The following is a 21936-nucleotide window of genomic DNA, read 5'->3' as shown; positions in this document are numbered from 1 at the left end:
TGGTATAACTCTGTTAGCTGGGCATATGAAATATTAAAAGAATTTTCAGATCAATGATCTTCATAACAGTTTCATATGTTTATTTGGAAACCATGCCCACCATCATTTGATCCGAGCTTATAATTCCAAGGTTATTCTCCAGTTTTTTCCTAAGTTCTGCGTCAAAATGTGATGTTATTTTAATAAATAATACGCTTTGTAACAGAGCTCAAAGAGCATATGTATTAGAGATATTTAATTTCTGAATTATAAGTGTATTGTTAAACTTTTTCCTTACAAAAAACAGCAATTATCTAATAACCAAACTTTCTCTTAAATGAGAAATAGGCCATATTAAAATCTTAGTATTCCTAAATTAGAAAATCTATATTTCTCATTTAGAGAAAAAACCTCACGACTCACGAGTATTCAACATATAATTAAATGAAATATATGTAAATAGTATCATTGATATACGGACTTTATATATCTTCGCTAGGTTTTTGAATAGCTCAAAAATGAGTCGATATATTATTTTCAAAAGAATTCAGAATATTTCAATTCAATTTCTATTTTTGCTTTTAGATGTCTGGCTCCTTCATCAATAAATATAACTAACCATTAATTACCTATAAAAGATAGATCGAAAATTTGTACTAAATGGCGTAATTCAGTTTATACACTGTGGTATTTGGTTTGATCTGTCCTAACCTTGTGAATTAATGACTCACAACTGATAATAATTGTTGAATGATTATTTTGAATTATATTTCATTTGTTCCTGCATTTCTCCAAGACTTGCAGCAATTGAAGCAGACATGTTGGTTTCATGAACAAGGAATATTCTATTACGAGTGTGGCAGGAACTGGAATACCGCATTAGAGGTGTCACATAGAATAGCTATAGAAAATTGGATAACTCTAGTTTCTCTATAATTTGTTAAATCAAAATATAATAATTATAGCATACATAGATATGCTTTATGTTTGCACTGTTAAGAATTCAATTAACCGCGTGATCTTCCTGGGCGGAGCTAGCTACCAATCATCTATCACGTGGTCTCCCTGTTGTTGTTTAGTATACTTTTTTTCCAGCAGAAGCGAACTTGATTCCTGTACTAGGGGGAGTGTGATCTCGGCTCTCTCTCTCCCGAGAAATTTATGTGTAGTTATCTAGGCCAACTACACAATGGCGCACTCATGTACCTTTTGTTGTTGATGTTACCAATAAACCCCATAAAAGACAACCTGTGTCTTTAAGTCATTTCACCCAGCACACAATCTTCATTTTCGAATAAATTATTGTGCAATCAAGAAAAGCAACGATAATTTTATATGCCCCATTAAAAGAAAATGAAAAAGGGAGATTATTTTTATCATCAAAAATGTCAAGGCCAAGATTTCAATGCATCTTGCTCGTCTTGTCTATTTGTGTGTTGGCATTCGAGCAGGCAATTCCTCTACAAGTTTACGCTTCACACTAACAAAAGGATTGTCCGAAGTAAAATCATTTCGGAATTACAGTTATCAATCTTCTAATAAAATAATTCTATTCCGTTAGGAGCTAAAAGAATAAAATAGATTGTTATACAGATGTTGCATAAAATATTCTGTTGCTTCTTATTAATATGTTTTCGATTGAAGTGGTTCGATTAATTGTTAAAACTACTCAATATACATTTTGATCACATTTTTACTTAGTAATAATTATGCTTATAATTAGTAAATTTGCTTCCCTATGCAATATGTCACTTAGTAAGGATAATAGTTTTATAAATATAGCAATCGTTGTTGAATGAAGGCCAAATTAAGGTGTATGTACACAATTGAAACTTCGAAAATCGTTCAAAATATCGAATATTTTTTTTTTATTGCTTAATAATGTTCTCTGATCCTTTAGCTTTCAAACGATGCCAAGATGTTGTTAATATTCAAAATATTTCTCGAGTTATATTTATTTTTCTTGAGGTGCTTTCATTAAAAACTCTAGTTACAGCTTTTTTAAAACTCATTTTATGAAGAATGATATTTTTCCACTATGTTGCTTCATTCAAACAATCATAACTCAACAAGAAATGAACCAAATACAGTTATTTATATATCAAAATAATCTGCATGAAATAGCGGATGTTTTGTGCCTCAATCAAAGTTATATTTATAGAAATAAATTTTTAAAGCGGTTTAAAAGTTAAAATGACAAAAAAAAATCTCGCTTTTTCTATTCATCGTTGATGAAAAAATTGTTTAAAAAAAACTATACATTTTTATAACTTGTTTGAGGCAGACAACATGAAGACTAATATTAGGCATCATTTCCAACTAGAATTGTGTGTCTGTACAAATTAGAATTTAAGATATCTTGTTTCAAAAAATAGGCTAATTAGCTCATTAGATATTATTTAATTAATTAATAATTGGTGTAATATGGTTTTTTCTCACTGAAATGAGTTTAAACATATATTAATAACCTACAGTGAAAAAACTGGATTTTTAAAGTTAAAATTTTAAAAAAAGTCTTCAAGTGTGTACGTACACCTTAACGGCCTTTGGCCTCAAAAAATGAACACAATTGAAGGATATTGAATAATCGAGAATATTGGTGATAACTCCATTAGGTCCCGAGCTCCAACTTTTACTTTAGAACTTATCACAGAGGCTATAAAAACTCAAAAGACGGAATCGATAATGAAATGAACTGAGTTCGACCAAGGGGTCGAGAGAAAGTAACTTAATTATCTCTCTCCGCTTTGCACTATTTGATTGTTTAATAGGAATCTGCTGTTTATTGCAAATGCCGTTCTTTGCGTACTTATGCTATGTTTTCGTGTAGAATAAAATATAGTTTTTTATTAGTCTGTAAGACCCACGGATGGAATTTTGGATTCGCCCGTAATATATTTTAATGCAATGGAATAATTATTTTTCTAATTAGAATACTCTTATAATAATCAAAATTTCATTCCAGATTCAAATCTATTCTAATCAAAATGATAACGGCAGAACCTGTTACTAAACCAAAATTATTTGTTACTTACCCTTCTGTGTCAATGAGTTGAATCATTTGGTCACCTCTGCCATTTTTGGCAGTCATATCGCGTGCAAAGATACCAAATACACCTGAAAAGAAGAAGAATTTATCTTAAAATAAAATACGTTATCATAATTTTAATCTGGATATTTTTATCTTGGAACTTTCTTCTTAATATTGCAGCATTGAAAAGAGGCAATCGACTCTCCATGGCCGAATGGTCATAGCACTGACCTCATAATCAAATGATTGTGAGTTCGAATCCCGCTAGAGACAATGCGATTCACAGTTTGTGTAAATATTTAATTCCTTGATTTTATGTTTCACTTTATTTCATGTTCCAGAAGATTCTGGACATTTCTTTAGTTTACCAGATAAGTATTCTGGACTTTTCTTACTGTCTCCAGAAAAGTATTCTGGAACTTTCCCTGCTAGTATAAAAGCAATAGATCTGCCAGTCACTGTGTTCTCAGTTCAGAGTTGAGTTAATAAATTGGTTTACTTCTTGTGTGTGTCATTGCGTTCCACACTAAAGTATCTACGTGACAATATATGCAAATTACTCTAAAAATTATAGTCGAAACATCAGGTCATGGAAGGATACATAATTTTATATATGAGATTCTAAGATGTCCTATATCTTTGTGAACACATTTAATAATAAATTGATCCTATTTAGATTCTTAGTTTTGTTTATAACCACATCTTTTATGCGATAAACCTCACTTAAATTTGAAGTGTCCTCTGAAGTCCTAAATTTTAACCCCGAACATTCTAGTGTGTCTACATTAATTCTTGTTACAAACATTATATTTATTTATGAGTATTCCAAAAAATATTTCAAAAATTAAAGTATCTCTCACACATGTTTCACATTTTCATTCACCATAATTTTCTATGCATTTCCATTGCACACAACGTAGGCTATCTTTAATCCTTTTGCGAAGATAACACAAGAGCCACTTCTGGAGATAAATGAATGGCTTGGTTTAAGAATAGGATGCGATTTCTAAAGATAAATTTTTCAATAATATCTTTTGAATGCAACCCTAAAAGCGTTTGTTACGATTTCTTAAGACCAATCAAAACAAACTTTTGACGAGTTTTCAATAGTCGTCACAATTTAGCTTATTTCCCCAGAAACTGCACCACGTTCTTAAATTTTTGTCAATGATTTACAAAAATACTTTTATATAATTTTCTATAGGAGAAATTAGCCATGAACAAGAATTGGCTGAAAAGAGTCGCCAGCAACTCCCTCTCCAGGCAAAAAATCCATAGGATAATTAAATTTATCAGTGAAAATAGTGATATATTCTTGACTCCCTAGCTCTCACCATCAAGTGCCATGCTCACAAAGACTAAGGGGGAAAAGAAGCACCACAGTCTCTCATCATACGTTTACATTCACAAATATCAATCAGAGTTTCTCTTTGTTGTTATTAACCAAATTATTCTCCATTTGATTTTTATAACTGCATCGTCATCTATTATGTCATGATAATAAGTGAAAACAGAATTCCCTAGTTCTCACCATCAAGTGCCATACTCACAAAGACTAAGGGGGAAAAGAAGCACCACAGTCTCTCATCATACGTTTACATTCACAAATATCAATCAGAGTTTCTCTTTGTTATTATTAACCAAATTATTCTCCGTTTGATTTTCATAACTGCATCGTCATCTATTATGTCATGATAATAAGTGAAAACAGAATTCGTGCATATTTTTATACATATTATCTTTCTGCATATTATTATTTCAAATAATTTTTCAAAATTGAAAATCTTTGTAAACGGTTTCATCTCAATATAATTTCTAATATGCTTGTAAATTCTATACCTAGTTTGATTTTTTTACTATAAATATTTTGATATTTAAATAAAATTCCTGAAACTTGCCAATCAAACCGTTCAGTGACCAGAATGGTTACCAATATGGAAGTATGAGACGGCATTCTGTTCTGTGGAAGAAATTTATACTAAACTTATGAAAACGACTCAAGAGAAGGAAATGCTGTTATATTTCCAAGACCTTTCTTCTGTCGCCCAGTAGCGAAAAATTTCAAAATAAAATAGAGCTGCTGGCCATCAAATTTAGCTCATAAACGTATACCAATACTCACACTTTGCAAATAAATATTCATAGAATGTAATGATTTAAAATCCTTTAAGACAAACGATAATTTAGAATATAAAATGTGTAATATTTATTTTCAAACTAAAATTCGAATTCCCTAAAATCATTCCTTATTTTCATGATAATTGAATAATTCTTCATAATATTGATACATTTCTCCGGAAATGGATGAAAATGAAAAAAATATTTTATTGCACTTACTGTCTTCGTCGATTTCGATGCGGAAATAGAGTGACTCTCCTATTCTGGTTCCAGTAATGTCTGTACCATTGGCGTCCGTAATCCTTAGACGGATATTCGGAGTTGGTGCAGTGGCGTTTACCACGGCGGTCACGGCTGGCTCCAGTCTTTAAAACACAAATATTTGATTAATTTAACGAAAATAACGCAGTAGCAATTACAAACGCATTTTTAATGTATGTCAAAAATATTCAAAAAGCGCTTTAAACTGTTAATTACTTTATCAAAGTTTTTATAGGTAAAAAAAATATCATGCTTTTAAAAAATGCTCACAGTGACACTATTTTGCCTGCAAATAACGTTTATTCATACTCAAAAAATGTTATAATCGTAGTTTAGTGTGCCCCTTGCTACGCTAGGGATGCCAAGTCGCCAATAAAGATGGTGGGTCAAATAAACAATTCTACAAAACAGTTACGGTTACAACTTTCTGCATTAAAACTATGCTCTTTACAGACAAATTTTGTTCTACCTGAGATGACTTCTTTTTTAATCTTTAGGGTCACTATCGCTGATTATATTTAGAATTTTGAAATAAAGAACTTTTGCAAAATCGACTTCACCGATGTGTTGCGTTGACAAAAAATTTAGAGCATGCTAAAAAGTAAACAAAACAGCATTAGGGTTGCTAGAAGATCGTTTCGTTGGGTTACCATATTGGCGACAAACTCGGGGGTACACTAAAGTGAATTTCAACCAAAAAAATTATTTTGATGATTTGATTTTGGTTTCATTCGAGATTTTGTACTGATTGAAGCTTGTAAACAAAACATCTACAATTTCCCTTTACAATCATCAATGCTTTTCTACTACTAAACACACATAAATTTATACAATATGAAACTTGCGTATTTTTATGGTCTTCGAGCTTGCTTGGCGATTTTCAGATTACACCAAACTTATCAAGCTCCAATGTACATAAAATGCCTGTATTTCACTATGATGGTAAATATTTGCATTCCGTAGTTTACAAGGAGATTTTCAGTATGATTACGTCAAAAAATGGGTTTACTTGGAAATTTCCAGATTACTGCTATTTTGCCAATCACTTAGTAGCAGTTTGCATTTTTTGGCGATTTATCGTCGAAAGCCATAAAAATATACAAATACCCGTAACATCCTTCTGAAATTTAAAATCTTTTGGAGTTCGACAGAATTTTAACTTAATAAGAGTTTATTCATGCAATCCTATACCATTGCTAACCGCTTATTAACATATTCACTGCCATTTTTTACTCTTGTGATTCATATTATCTATTTAAATAGTAGGATTTAATAGTAGGATTGATACGAATCAAGTGAGAGTCAAGCAGTAGCCAACGTATCAATTTAAATTCCCGGAAAAAAGCACACTGCATGAAATACTTTCTGTTTCACTTATCTTCGAATTTGTAAATATTTTTGCAAACCCTTTGATCATCAGTTTTAAATGCCAATTACATACCAAAAAAATTCTATTAATTTTTTCAGATGGATATTCGCTACTACCTGGTGAAATTTTACAAGCTTAAATGGCAGAGGTTTGTTAAAAAGAAAAATTATGTTTTTCTGTTTCATGTTTTTTAATGATAACCTATGTTAATAATTGCATATGCTTTACTGGAGAGTATATTGTTCTAGCTCACTTATAGTCATCGAGAAATGTTCCTTTTACTGTGCTAGTTAGTTGAATATTGAACGGGCATGCAATTTTCTGCTCACACTAAGGATATCAGTAATATCTTTTCTACCGTAAGGGAGGAAAATATGATCATTTCTGTTTCGTTTCATATTTTTCATTTCACGTTGCGATTCTTCCATCTTTCATTGCGTGTATTTTCATCTTATCTCTGTGCTGTGGGATTCTATTCCATTAGTGAATACATACCATGAGTTTCAATAATCAATAATATATAGACCATTAAAAAAAGATTAGTATATAATGTGTTGGGAACTAAAATGTTGTTTTCAAATGCGCCATTGCCTAGTAAGTGTTTCTATGTACATATGTTTTACTGTCTTTAAATAGCGCCGTTACCTAGCAACTGTTTCTATTTGCATATGTTTTATTTAAATAGCGCCGTTACCTAGCAACTGTTTCTATGTGCATATGTTTTATTTAAATAGCGCCGTTACCTAGCAACTGTTTCTATGTGCATATGTTTTATTTAAATAGCGCCGTTACCTAGCAACTGTTTCTATTTACACATGTTTTGTTTAAATAGCGCCGTTACCTAGCAACTGTTTATATGTACATATGTTTTGTTTAAATAGTGCCGTTGCCTAGCAACTGTTCCCATGTACATATGTCTTGTTGTTTTTAAAATAAAGTTATTATGTTCTGTTTTTTAGCAAGTGTTGGGTCTTTTTATTGAATCGACGGCCGTAAAGGCATCGGGTAGATGCATATTCCTCAAATAAATTATTTAGATATATTTTATTTGAAGAAATATTTTCACTTAAAATCATGGATAAGCTGATGTTTTATTATGAATATAATCTATCGAGTTTGGATTGCATATTTTTTCATAATAACTTTTCTGTATTTAAATTTCTTATTTTTTAAGACAATATTGGAAGAAAAATAAATGTTTTCAAAAATTTTAATGTAAATTGTTGAGAAACGTATTTAAAAATGCTGTCTACCAGAAATTTTTAAGTGCAGTCTGTTATTTTCATTTGAGTATATTTTATTTCCTCTTTCAAAGTAGTTAATGATGATTTCAAGTCCTTTTCTTTCAAAATATTCTAGAAACAGGGATTAACATAATTTCGCCTTAAATAATTCATCACCAAACTTTGGGAAACATAGTTTTTATCCGTTGTTCACCGAAAAAAACATCGAAACTTTTTTCTAAATTTCCATTTATTTATTTATTTTTATATATTATAAATTACATTCTATTGTGATAGTGTAATACATATAAAAAGGAATTTAATAAGGTAAGTGATTTTTCTTATAAAATGTCTGAATGGTTGTTCAAAATTCACGTATCTATTGCTAACGCTTTATTTCCAATTTTATGTTATATAATTTGGGAGGTAAGAACGATTTGAAAAATGAATTCTTTGAAAAACTATGGATATTTCTGTCTCTACTAATAATTAAGATGAATTATACGTCTCTCTCTGTGTCTGTGTGTTTGTACGTGCGTCTGTGTATAATTGTATATTAGCGCACTTTAGACCAGACCGTCTGCACTAAAGTATCAAAATTAGTACATATATACTATATATAAATGTGCGCCCAGAAGCTAATTTTTGAAATTGATATTGAGATTTTAATTATTTAAAAATTAAGCGAAATTTTGGCAATTCTTCGATTTAATTTCTAAAATCATTACAGCACAAAAATTATTGTTACGCAAACGCAAATTTTTGAATTTATCTTTTCAATGAATGTGATTTTTGGCGTAACATTTCTTCTTATTTTAAGTAATTTTTCAAAAATATTCTAAGCGTATTTGGCAGCAATATAAATATTTCATTGTTGAAATGAAATGTCGTTTTAATTACCATTATCAATATTTCATTCTCACTTCTTTTTCATTATTAATTATCTAGATATGAAGATTCAATTTATTTATTCCATATATAATAGGTTTCAAAATAATAATTAATATATAATTATTATTCTGAAGAATAATTAATTATTATTCCATATACAATAAATCAACTTTTAAAAATTTTTGAAATTTTCTATTGCTAATAATTAAGACTTAACTTAAAAATCAAGCGATGATGGAAGGATTTTAAAGTGTGCCTATTTTTAAACACCACTGATCTTTTCTGTGGTATAATTAGAGGTATAAAGATATATCAATAAGGAAATTCCAAACACAATGAACACAACGGTTTGCAGCGTCTATAATAATATGAGTTATAAATTCATTAAAATTTGAAATTCAAAAAGTTTTCACTTAGGAAACTTTTAAGACTGAGTTACACAAAATTTTTAATTGAAGTTTTTAGCAACCATTAACGCCGGTGGATCAATTAGTCAAAGATAGATCACAGACGGTATTAATAAATAAAGGATTAAAAATTAATTTCATGATATACATTCATTTTTGTTTAAAACTTTTCTTACCCTTGTGATACTTGGAATGTCTTGGAAATGGTCCTGTTGGTTTCCTCAAACAGGGAGCAGTAAAGTTTGATGACCCGATCTCCCTTCTGCTGAATCAGAGGGTGGTACTGAATCACAACCGTATTGGTCAGATGGTCATCACGCTGAAACAATTTCAAAAATTTGAGTTTTTTCATAATATATAGACAGGCCAATTATAAGCAATTTAACCTAAGGGGGGGGGGATATTCGGTTACTAAACGTAGTGTTTTTTAATAGTGTGGTTCACAAACTTTATGTTGAAATATAAACATGGAGCTGAATCTCTGTAAGTCTGCACCAAAAAGGAGCATTGAAATGTCAATCATTTCTCGAAGTGAAACGTTTTGAAAAAGTTGATATTAATCAGAAGTTTTCTATACAGTTCATGAGCAGTCTTTCACGATTGTGTTTGTTCATATGCATAAAGATGCTATATATTCGTATACCTGAAAATTAATTATGCAAGCTCATTTTTTCTGTGGAAGAGAACGTGCAAAACATATTGCATCAATGTTTAATTATGCAGCTAAGAGTCATATTCTTCTAGGAATGCATGAAGTGCCGAACCTGAACTACAAAGAAGAAATTTAATAGTGGTAAGCATATCGTTAAAGTTCATACAAGTTAAGTATTACCTTGAAACGTTAAACTTCAATGTAGTCGCCAGTAATGTATTATTATTGAAGTCGATAAGGTATTACTGCTCCATAATGGGTAGTATTTCTGTCGATAGATTTACTGGAGAAACTTATCGCTTTAAGAATCTTTCTATATTGTTACTAATCTGTATAACACATTTAGTTCCATCATAGGAAAGACAGTTTAATGGAAACTCTATTGGATGCTGATCAGATGCGGGAGCAATGGGGTCCGAGCTTGGCAACAATTTAGAGACAAAATGGAATCTATATTCTAGAAAATGTTACTAGAATCTTCAGGAATTTTGGCGATAGGACCAATAAGAAGCGAATTATGTTGATTCTTCAAAAGTCTTTTGTGACCTGCTCTAAAAGCTATAAAGATTAGCAGATCACGCCGGAATCAATCGTATTGTTAGATAGAGCTGAGTCAGCAAAGAATTAGTTGGAACAGACTAACGAAACAAAAAGAAACGATAGTCTTTTTGACTTGAAAGTTAAGATCCTTAATTCATTCGATTTATTTGTATGTTGGTATAATAATAAAAATTTCTAAAGCACATATTTTGATTCTGAGTGAAGTAAATGATGACTCAAATATTTTCAAAGCATATTCTTATCAATAAACAATATTGTGAAAGGCAAACCAAGTAAACTTACCGTTGTTTTCTTTTTGTAAAATAAAATTAACTTAAAAGTAAAATTAAATTATAATAATGCAGGATATAGGAAATAAGATATAATACAAGAAAATAATGTAAAATTAAATTGTTTTTTTATAATAAAATAAATCTAGGAAAAACGTCAATGCTTTGAAGCATTTGCAAATTTTGAAGACCGTTAAATTCAAGATAAATGAACGATTTTCTAATGCAACATTCTATGGCTTCTTTCTTCTTTAAGTTTTCCTTGAATTATATTTAAATAGAAATCTTCATAATTACATGGGAAAGCTGTGATTTCATTTACAGAGATAGTTGTCACCAAATGCAAAGCATAAATAAATAAATAAAAAATAAACCCTACAAACATGTGCCGAGTGTACTCACTTCCAGTTCAACTCCACACTGTCCTTTTACATCCATGACAAACTTTGTGACTGTCTGTTTGTCACCAAAGGCCTGACAAGCGTACGGCTTGCTCTGGGCGTAGATGCGGCCATCGAACGGCTCCCTTGTCTTGAGGATCAGCTGCATAGTAGTGTCAGTGCATGTCAGCTTCACTGAAAGAAAACAATACCTTACCTCTTCAAGCAATACAACCAAAAATTTAAGATTCGCTACAGATAATCCATTAATAATGATGACAGGTTTGTATCCCAAAAGCGCTGTAAACTGATTTGAAATTATATTTTTGACTGACTAAAAATAAATATAAGTAAGGAGATCATGTAGGATAATAGAATGGACAACGTAACCATGGGCTTTTTAAGCAGGATGTCCCAAAAAATGGATATCGATTTTGGACAACGTCAATTACATAAGAAATTTCAAATACCAAATTTCGTAAGCCAGATTAATTCTTTCAAATATCAGTTTGTATCAACTAGTGGAAATATTTGAAAATGTTGGACAATATTGCTCTTGTACTGCTGGTAATGCTGATTTGTGGAAATGAAAACGGTGATATCCGTGTTTATTGGCATTTAGACGCACAACGATAAGTTTTTTGGAACTATTATGAAGTTATAAAAATTATGTTCAATGCGTTTCTGGAGAAAGAAATCCAATGTTTTGTTATCTGGTAGCTTTGGATGAAATTTAACATTTCAGTTTTACTTTGACCATTTGTTCTCCTACATCAAATTAAGACAGACCACGTCATGCCATAAATTTGGAAGAATTTCTTTTTTACTTAAAGTTCCAGTTTTCAATTCCAAATACTCATGAATGCGTGACATGACGGAATACTATACTAAATTCAGGTGAATTCTCTCTCGAAGGCGAGACATTACCACCATGCCACCGCTACTCTCCCCCCCCCCTAAACTTATAAATATCGAGATTAATTCAAATATTTCGTTTTCGAAAAAATATTATATTAATGCAAAAAATAAAAAATATATATTCAAAAAGTTGTGATAGCTAACAAAATTCTGCATTTGCAATAACTAATTTGAGTTATGTAACTTTAAAATATGTTATAAATATTTGTTAATAATCATGCGAAAGGTATAGATATTTCTAGGATACCCTGTAACAGGTTAATAAAATAAATAAATAAACTTCTTCGAATAGTCTCGTCCCAACTCACGATCCAAGCAGTTGGCCCTCTGATAGTATTCGGTACCCATCCTCCTGCGCACGGCGTTCGATCCCAGATTATAGGTGTCGTCGCTGCTCAACTTGCAGGAGGAAGTGGATGGCCTGTAACTGTAGGCGTGGCAGAGGAAACTCTGGGCCCCGTCACATTGTTGCTGGCACTCGGCCTGCGATGAGGCGGTCAGGCTGGCGTCCACTCGTTCCACATCGGTGTCCTCCTTCTCTTCATAATCGCAGCCGGTGGCGCCATCTGAGAAACAAATGAACATTTTTACAGCAATAATTCATAACTGCTTAATTAAATATGGTGAATATCTAGCAGTAATTTTCCATCTCTTTAATCAATATCTGGGAAATGATTTTTAAAAATGCAAATATAAACTGAACGACCAGTTAAAGCCTGTTGTTAACGTCTCTATTTTTGGATTTGAAAGATTGAAGGTTTAGAATTCAATTCCATCGAATTCCATGTGTGAGACTGGTGAGAGATAGGTCTGATAGTAAGTCCCAACGTTCATATGTTGGGTGTGCATATAATCAATAACGGGGAAACAATTTTTAAAATGCTAAGTTAAACTGTAGGGCCTGTGACGGCTTAATGTTAAGGCCTCTTCTTTTGGATCTGACGATCAAAGATTTAAGATTCAATTCCTTTGAATATCAGCCACATATGTGTGCTTGGAGGGAGGCAGGTCTAATGGTGAGTTCTAACGCTCATATGTTGATGTGTAGTGGAAGTCCTGAGGGGTTCAGACATCATCTTTATCCCCATTGCTAAAAATGACTTTCTCAAATGGCCCACATGTAGTTCTAAAAAAAATATTTGTTTGATGTGAAATGAAGTAATGCGTTGTTTTGTACCATCTTTTAATGTCGATATTTGCAATGAATTTCTCATTTTCTTACTATTACTTGGCATTAAGATAGTGCACTACACATAATTAAGTCAACTTTGTATCTGGTTTTTGAAATCCAATGTTGACTTTAAATTTCATGTACTATTTCTGCCAAACTCAAATAATTCTAGATATTAACGATCCCATCGGACGGCAAAATCAACTGTTGCATATTCTATATTCAATCTTTTATAAATTATATGAAAATGAAAATTTTCAAAATCTTGAAAAAATATCCATAACTTCCGATTACAATAAAAAAATATATTATTTAGAAATGTCTTCACCAATCAAAAGTAGTTTTACAAAAATATGATTAAAAAATGTAAAATCCTTTAAGCGCTCGACCCCATTCAAAACAGATGGGTAATTGGTTCGATTGAACTCTTGATAATCAATTTCAGATTCAACCAGTACAGTTGTCAACTCTCACAAAAAAGTGACTTCGCCTGAAATAATGGATTGTGAAAATGTTACTGCACCATGATGATGCATTGATGAAAGTGTTACCTGTGACGCATTGATTCTCGAAGTAATCAACGTCTCCGAATGCCGGCCTGAAGGAAGAGGGCTGCGACCTTCTGTCCTCGCTGCTGAGACGGCACTGCTGGAAGGCGTAGTCGTACTCGCCAGAACGGCACACGAAGCCTCGTTCCCTCAGGCAGAGTTCCTCACATTGCAGTCTCGTGCTCACGCCGGGGATGGTCCTATCATCGAATCCAGAGATCTCATAGCCGATCACTCGTTCGAATGTCCACAGACGAGAACAGCGGGGAGCTAAAGAGAAATGAAATCTTATCTGACAAAGCATCAATAATATATGACTATAATTGGGATAAGAAAATTCAACCAATTTTGTTGTTATTGTTGCACATCAACAGCAGAACTATATCAAGTCTATGGAATTATGCACCCTGTAGAAGTCCAATACTAACAATGGCTTGTCAATGAGATTGTGGTGAAAGCTTATAAGCCAGTTAACTGATACGCTACACGAGCTTTTGAATTGTGGTCATGTTACTCGGCTACAAACCAGAAGGTTCCAGGTTCTATTCTCGCTCATATCAAACCTCCACAAGATCCTGCCTGGAAAAGCCCAGACGAATTAGAACGTGATGAGGCTGAAGCCTCTTCCGTAAAACATTTTGGGCAGAACTGCAAGAATATTTCATTGAATCAGAATATTTCATAGTTCACTCATAGCCCACTGAAAAAGCGAGAAAGATTCGTCTGATTCTGACTACATTTAAGAGTCAAAAAGCCCCCTGGACGACTACCCTTATTCCAATGATGTACTGGTGCCAATAACAACAATGCCAAATAGTTTTATTTTGGCTTTTAATTCTCGAGAAAATTTTTCCGTAGGTAGCAGTTTCAATAGGCACAAAGGCATTATTAGCCCCCGCTTTAGACAGTGTGTCCGCAATCTCATTACTCTCGATGCCAACACATGAGAGGGTATCCACCTGTTGATGGATCTCAATCAATTTTATTTGTGTCTATTATAAAAGATATGAAATCCGCGCCAAGTCCTGGAAAATCAAAGGTGTAAAGCAGAAATATTCTTATGAGGGGTTTATTTTAAGCCAGTGTTAAGGTAGCAAGCAATAAGATCGCGTAGGAGCAGAAAAAAGATTCACTGAAAGAGCAAGTGTCTGTCTCGATGGTCTAGCACTTGCTGCTGTACAGTTTCTGCCCATATCTGGTCTTACTGTATTGGCTAAATCCAAATCCTTTTGTACTCGAAATGAGTGGAGTTGTAGTACTCTTCTCACTGAAGAATACAAACCTCAAATATTGGGGCTTCAACAAAGATGCTGTCAAATGCGGGTTAGATTTGAAATGGCATTTTCAACTTACATGAACAGAGGAGATTCTTGTGTCTTTCCAAATATAATCCACTAACTACTTTGCAAATTTCTAGATTCGCTCCTTATCGCGGTAAGTAAAACGAACTGAACGATACAGCTTAGTTCTATCTGTTTGTATATTAAATTTGGTTGCACTAAAATAAAAAACACTTTATGAAGAACGTTGAAAATTTTTTACTATATTTCATCATTAACTATTTTCAATAACAGTTAGATCTGCGACTGCTTTTTTGATTTATAAAAGTTGTTGTTGTTCAAGTCGAGTTGTTCAAACTCTGTACACTAATGAACACAAACAGCTTCCTACTAATGCACCAAAGAAAAATTTAATATGACAAATATCACTCTTGATCCAACAGTTTTTTTTATTCAATCATTGGGAGAGTCTAATTTCTCTCTCATCAATAGGATTTAAATACGGAATTTTCAAATAGATTTTTTTCATTATATTTTTCAAATTCAGTGCCATGCTTGATAAATATTAAAAATATCTATAATACTCTTCGTAAGATGAAAGTTAAATATCTCCCGTTTCACTTTTTGGGACGATATGGAATTTTGAAGAAGGGGATGACGACTTTCTTGGCGTCCTGAACAGGGTTAAGAGATTCAAAATCCATCCTAAAATACCTTAGTATAATTTTAAAACGAGGTATCAATTTAAAAGAGATATCCAATTAAATTACACTCTGCGATTCATATGTTCAGTAAACATCATATATGTTTCTAATAAATTGTATGATTTACTTAAAAGATACTATGCTGCACTTTTAAAAACTCAAAATAATTACGATATTTTTTAAATAATTTATATGAAAGAAGAAAGCAAGCTCCAAAGCTACATTTACAACAAATTGTGTATGGAAAGTTAGAGTAACACCAGTAAAAAAATTTGTGGAATTTCTACAACCGTTCGCAAGAAATATAAATGAAAAACTAGATTTTTTAAGTTATATATGAAACATTGCATCAAATAATAAGAAAAATTATGCTGCTGTGAGATTTATTTAAGATACAACCTACTTTTTATCGATTCACAACACTAACAATGTTTTTATTTTCGAAAAAAGCTGTATTTTATGTAAATCCCAGAGTAAAACGGTTCAATAAATTTCGAATAGAAGAAAAGCAATATCATAAAAACGCTTATTCATATTTAATAATATGTAATAAATCACTGAGGATTTTAAAACTACAAAGTATTTTGCTTAGTTAATATCAAATAAATCATCATGACTAAGCAGACAAACGCATGGTCTTTTAAAGAAGTTTCTGGTAATTTATAGTCTGGTTTTTCTCTAAAGGCGAATTAACAAAAGTAATGGAAAGTATTTAGGGAAAAAAATTGGTGTTGGTTTCCTCTTAAAAAATTGCATTAAAAAATATCTTGTAGTCTCATTTAATCTCTTTTTTGTTTTCATTTCATTTTTCGAATATTTAACACATGTATTACCTGCTTTTAGAAACTAGTTTGAATATGTAAATGATACGATGCTTATGCATTCATATTTATAATGAAGTCAGTTGATTTTAAAAATAAACAATATTTATTTAACTTAACCATTTGATGTCCTCACATCTCACAGCCATGCGACCCATTTCTTAAGCTTTTATCATGTGAGAACAAGACGTTCTTTTCGTTTGGGGTTTTTGTAGCCTCAAAATGTACGGGAAGAATATTGGCGATTTATAAATTTTTCGCTTTTAGGGCTTTTAGAAAATAATAAAGAGCACTATCACATTTGGCGACTTATTGCCATCAAAAAGTTACAACTTGGCACAAATGTCCGTCATATACCCGATTCTTCTATCTGACCAATAAAGGGTAAGGTTGTAAGAAGTTATCGCCAGAAGAAACACAGATAAGAAAAAAGAAAATGAAAATGTCAATAAACGCGAAACAGTGAGGAGAGATATCGAAAGTTTGTGTGAGTGGGTGTATACATATATATATATATATTGACTTTCAATTTTTCTAGCTGGCAAAAAAAAGTTTTGCTGTTCGAACGATTTTGAGATGAAAGGAGAAAGAACAACTCTTTCTAAATATTATCGCAGGCGTAATCTAATAGTCTCGTGAGTGTTCAAAACCAGTTTAAACTGATTTTTTACAAAACATGACTTTAAGATGGTCAAAAACCATCGGTCTTTTTTGTTTGTTTGTTTGTTTTGTTTTGTTTTTTTCTAAATGTTGATGATTGCGAAATATGAGTCATGTGAGAACATATTTCTGTTGGACTGATACCACGTGACTTATAGAAATATTGCTCTCAGATGATGATGATGATGTCGAGTCCGCGTTACCAAGGAAAGGGGGTGCATAGCTACTGAGGGTAAAGACACCTGAGCACCCGAGGGCAGAAGTCTGACTTCTAGCTCATATGAAGATGAAACTCTCACATTCGCTTGCACAGCCCCTTTTTATGGGGGGGGGACACATTCACTCACCTCACAGATAGAACACAGAGGAAGAACAATCATGCCCAAACTGGGACTCATCACGGGGAAGACGCGCTACCCTTATGCCAGGACGCCGGCATTGCTCTCAAATGATTACTGGAAATTTGCTATACCAAATTTTAATTTATTATTTTTATTTTTGTTTCCATTTGAATCAATTTAATGGTATATTGATTCTGGAAATTGTGTTTATTAAGCTCTTTATTTAAATAGCAAGTGGGCTTGTTTATGTGAAACAATGAATTATATTAACCTATGACTACCATTAATAGAACCATCCTTTATAATTAAATCCTCATTCATAGGATAATTTTGTTTCATCATTAATATCGAGTGATTTTTTTTTCATTTTTTAATCTTATTCTTTTTAGAAGTACTCTTTCCTATAGTATCCTGGAATTTGGTAATATAGGCCATTTATAGGCAGAATATTTTTCATAGTGTTCACTTTTATATTACGCATATTTAAATAAGAAAAATGCAGATTTTAATTCAAGTTTTATCAAAAATTTTCAGATCATTCATCAGCAGCAGAGTAATTAATTGTAAATGGTCGCAGTTAAGCATTTAAGAATCATCAATAGTTAATTTTTAATCATTTCCACTTAATTTTTTATTCACTATGATAATTCGATAGTGAATATAATGCAATATAATTTTCCAATTATTTTAAATCAAGCTATCAACCAATCCATTGCGCACCTGAAATTTTCTATGTAAAATTAATCTTAGGAAAAAGTAACATTAAAAAAATTTCTTTACTTTTTTACGAAAATAACTTTATCTTAAAATCGTGCTTCGAAATTGATACCTTATTTTATAACTATATTCCAAATTTTATCACATTTAAGGGAAACAAAAAATAAAAACGTAATCTTTGAAAATCTATAAAAATGAATGTTTGTGTGTATATTCTTTTATATTGGTGAAATTTCGCTCACGTACTGTTTCAAACATAACACGATCCCATACCTCCAATGCCTTAAAGAAAGGCCATAGTGAACTTATAAAAGTTCAAAGTTAAGTAAGGTACCACTTTATTAAAAATTAAGTAACTTCTTGGTGTTTTAAGCTACATCTCAGGAGATATAATTTTACTTTATTAAAATTATATTATTAATGGTACCAATATCATGTCCATAGATTTTTTTCTAGTTTCAATAATTTTTTTAAATTTAATTTGATATCAAGCGGTAGTATTAGCAAGCTGTCATTGTTATAACGAAATTCAAATTATTTTCATAATTCCATTAAATTATTCAGTCACATGCTTTTGCCAATGTTAAACTTTAATATACGAAAATTGTTTTCGTTGGACATCCGGTTCATCGTTTCTATGAAGTGACGTCATCTTCAGATTGGGATCCTAATTTATCGTTTGGTTTATTTTATTTATTTATTGTACTTTAAAAATAATAGAAAAAATAGAAATTAGACATTAATTAAGTTCTTGCTGATTAATTCCTTCAGATAACGTTACTAATTTATTGTATAGGTCCTTATTTTTAATTAAATAATTTCGCGCCACAACGAATCGCGTGAAAATCGTTTGGTGTTTTCGAACTTTTTTTCAGGTTTAACTATCGCACTTCTATAATTCGCAATTTGTGTTTATTCTTTAGCGACTATTTATATAATTTGTAACCGCACTCTTACGAACTACAAGTATTTCTCAAAAAATTTATGTATGATATAGATATTAGAATATAATTTTAAAATTACACCGCATTATATTCAATGTATTATACCACATATAGAATAACTTCCAATGTTCCAGTAATAATGAACTTGTGGTCGAATTAGTTGCTCTTATTTATCTGTAGCTTTCAACTACTGAACGCAACACAAACGATAACTCCGAAGTAAGTTTTCCATTTCCGATTTTATTTGGTAATCTATACACTTTTTAATTTGAAAGCGCGGTAATTTATAACTGACTGATTCCATGAAATTAATATTTTTCGGTCTGATCAATTAATCGGATGGAATTTTATATAAATATATTCTATAATAATAATATAACAGCCAGACAAGCCAATTTTTCGGTTGATTAAACTGTTCGTTAAAAACTACTAGTATATTATTATCTCTTATTTCTTCCACGGAGAAATAAGCAGAAAGATGTATTTCTTATAAATAATTTTTATTTTAAAATGTTAAAATAAAGAAATACTAGCCCAAGAGAGAGAATAATAGTAAATAAAATAAATATCAACTTCTAAAATCACTAAGAGATGACAGTAGAATCGTTTGTCATCCAATAATTTCAGGAAACAATAAAGAATTCTGGGATGTCAGAAGAATTGTCGATCATCCAATCAATTTTCTTCTTTTAAAATGGGATTATTTGTTTATTTATTATTGGAATTAGTTATTCAATAAATTAGCTATTTTATTGAAATTAATATGTTATTTTTATTATATTTATTGGCTCTTGACAATATTTTTAAATATATATCAAGAGATTACTAAACAAGTGTTTTAAAAAGTAAATGAAACATAATTTACAAATAACATAACGACATCTGTGCAACAGTATGAATCATCAATCATTCAACTAAAAAAATATTCCTGGTGTAATTTCAACTATAAAACTGAATCTCAAAATAAAACCTGTCTTCTAGCAATTGTGGTCATATATCAAATGCATTGCAAAATTCATCCAGCAATGCATGGTCATATACACAAAAAATTTATGTCACATGAAAAATAAATAAAGAGAAATAATTTATAAAACAGGAAATAAATTTTTTTCTTTCTTTCACAAAATTTAATGCAAATTTTCTTGCTTTACAATAGGATGACCATGAAACTAATAACATCTTCTAGAAATCTGTCCTAAGACAATGCTTTTATTGGAAGTTTGATGTAAAATCTTAGGTAAGATATTATAACAAGTTATAAAAATTGCTACCGAAACAAAACAGTAAAAGTATTTTTGAAATTTAACGAATGAGCTTTCATTTAGCTACAACAGTTTGCTACAGTTATAAGAAATTAACAATAATACACTTTTCTCTTTCCTATTTTAAACAAAATGTGATAAAAACAATTTTATTTTAATTAATCAAGTATTTATTACCGAAAGACAAAAGAAAATTAAACTATAAACGCTTTGGAAGATGTTAAAGGATTCAAATTTGAAGTCGGATTAAAATTCAGCATTAACAATAATTTGGTCAAGATCGAGAGACCTTTTCTTGGAGATCTGATTGCTAAATCATATGCATTGGGTATATTTTAAGATATTGAAAAAAAAAACGCTATAAATTTTAAAATTTGAATAAATTTGATCAAAATTTGCCTATGGTCCAAGATCAGCTTTATATTTAATACGCTGCGTAAGAATTTATACCTGATATATGATGAAGTATTCACGATTTTCATGAGGTATTGATTTTGAAACGCTCTTGACTTCCTTTGTTGCCGTTCAAATGGATAGATCAATAATTTCATATAATTCCTAGTTATTTCATAAAATAACATGACTTAGTTGTAATCTCGTAGCACATTTAGTTATTTCAAGAAATAATGTACCATATTCTATGAAATAAGGCATTTCGTACTTAAATGATAACACTTTTGACTTGTGATAGCTGCTTATTCCAGATGTAGTTTGCATATCTTCATAAGAGAGCGTTTTATTTATAAGATGATTTAGATGTTAATCATTTTATTTTGAAAGTTGTTCTAGTAAGAAAATTTAAATATCATGTGAAGTCTATTAATAACTTCAGCTATTTTTATACTGTAATCTAAAACATCATAAAAAGCAATAATTAATAAACCTAATAAAGTTTCAATCATTTGTTCGTAAAATGACTAGAATGTTTAATACTATGCTAAATTTTATTATATAGAAACGGCGATTCCTTGAGGGTTTAAAAAAAATTTCAATCAGGAGAATTGAAACTTCGTTTAAAAACTATTCTATTGAGCCAATTTATTTTATATTACAAAATATATTATTTTAAAAAATGGATAAAATGTGTCTAAACGAATAAGCAATAATTAACAGACTAACATTCACAAATCTTTAAAATAATTACAAAAATCATCAATAAACCCATACAAACCCATCAATAAAGGGGTTCTGATATATGCTGTAATAGTTAGAAATAATGAAACAATTTCAAAGTCTTATCACAGAAGTAATTTACAGAACATGTAGATAACTTATACAAATATTTTGAACCAGACTTTGTTTTTATCAAATTTAGCATAAAATACATTTGATACAATAGTATTTTGATACACTCGATTGCCCTGACATTTTTATCCAATATTGACCAAAACTTTCAGATCCGAGAATTATTTGAGAACCATTTCTTAAA

General features: G+C 30.9%; 1 protein-coding gene across 3 annotated transcripts in view; it reads right to left on the bottom strand.

Annotated features, from left to right (window-relative positions):
• LOC129976558 (uncharacterized) overlaps nt 1-21936 on the bottom strand; it is a 106281-nt gene that overhangs the window by 6026 nt on the left and 78319 nt on the right. For all 3 annotated transcript variants that reach the window (XM_056090187.1, XM_056090188.1, XM_056090186.1), the window contains exons 4-9: nt 13782-14048; nt 12368-12625; nt 11164-11336; nt 9456-9598; nt 5348-5493; nt 3015-3096 (exon numbers count right to left, since the gene is read on the bottom strand). In XM_056090187.1, the coding sequence (XP_055946162.1) occupies nt 3015-3096; nt 5348-5493; nt 9456-9598; nt 11164-11336; nt 12368-12625; nt 13782-14048 (1069 nt within the window). The remainder of the gene's footprint in view (nt 1-3014; nt 3097-5347; nt 5494-9455; nt 9599-11163; nt 11337-12367; nt 12626-13781; nt 14049-21936) is intronic.

Source organism: Argiope bruennichi, chromosome 7 (genome assembly GCF_947563725.1).
Source record: "Argiope bruennichi chromosome 7, qqArgBrue1.1, whole genome shotgun sequence".
Classification (NCBI taxonomy): Eukaryota; Metazoa; Arthropoda; class Arachnida; order Araneae; family Araneidae; genus Argiope; species Argiope bruennichi.
Note: the sequence above shows the minus strand (reverse complement) of the source record. Positions and strands in the feature narration are given on the sequence as shown.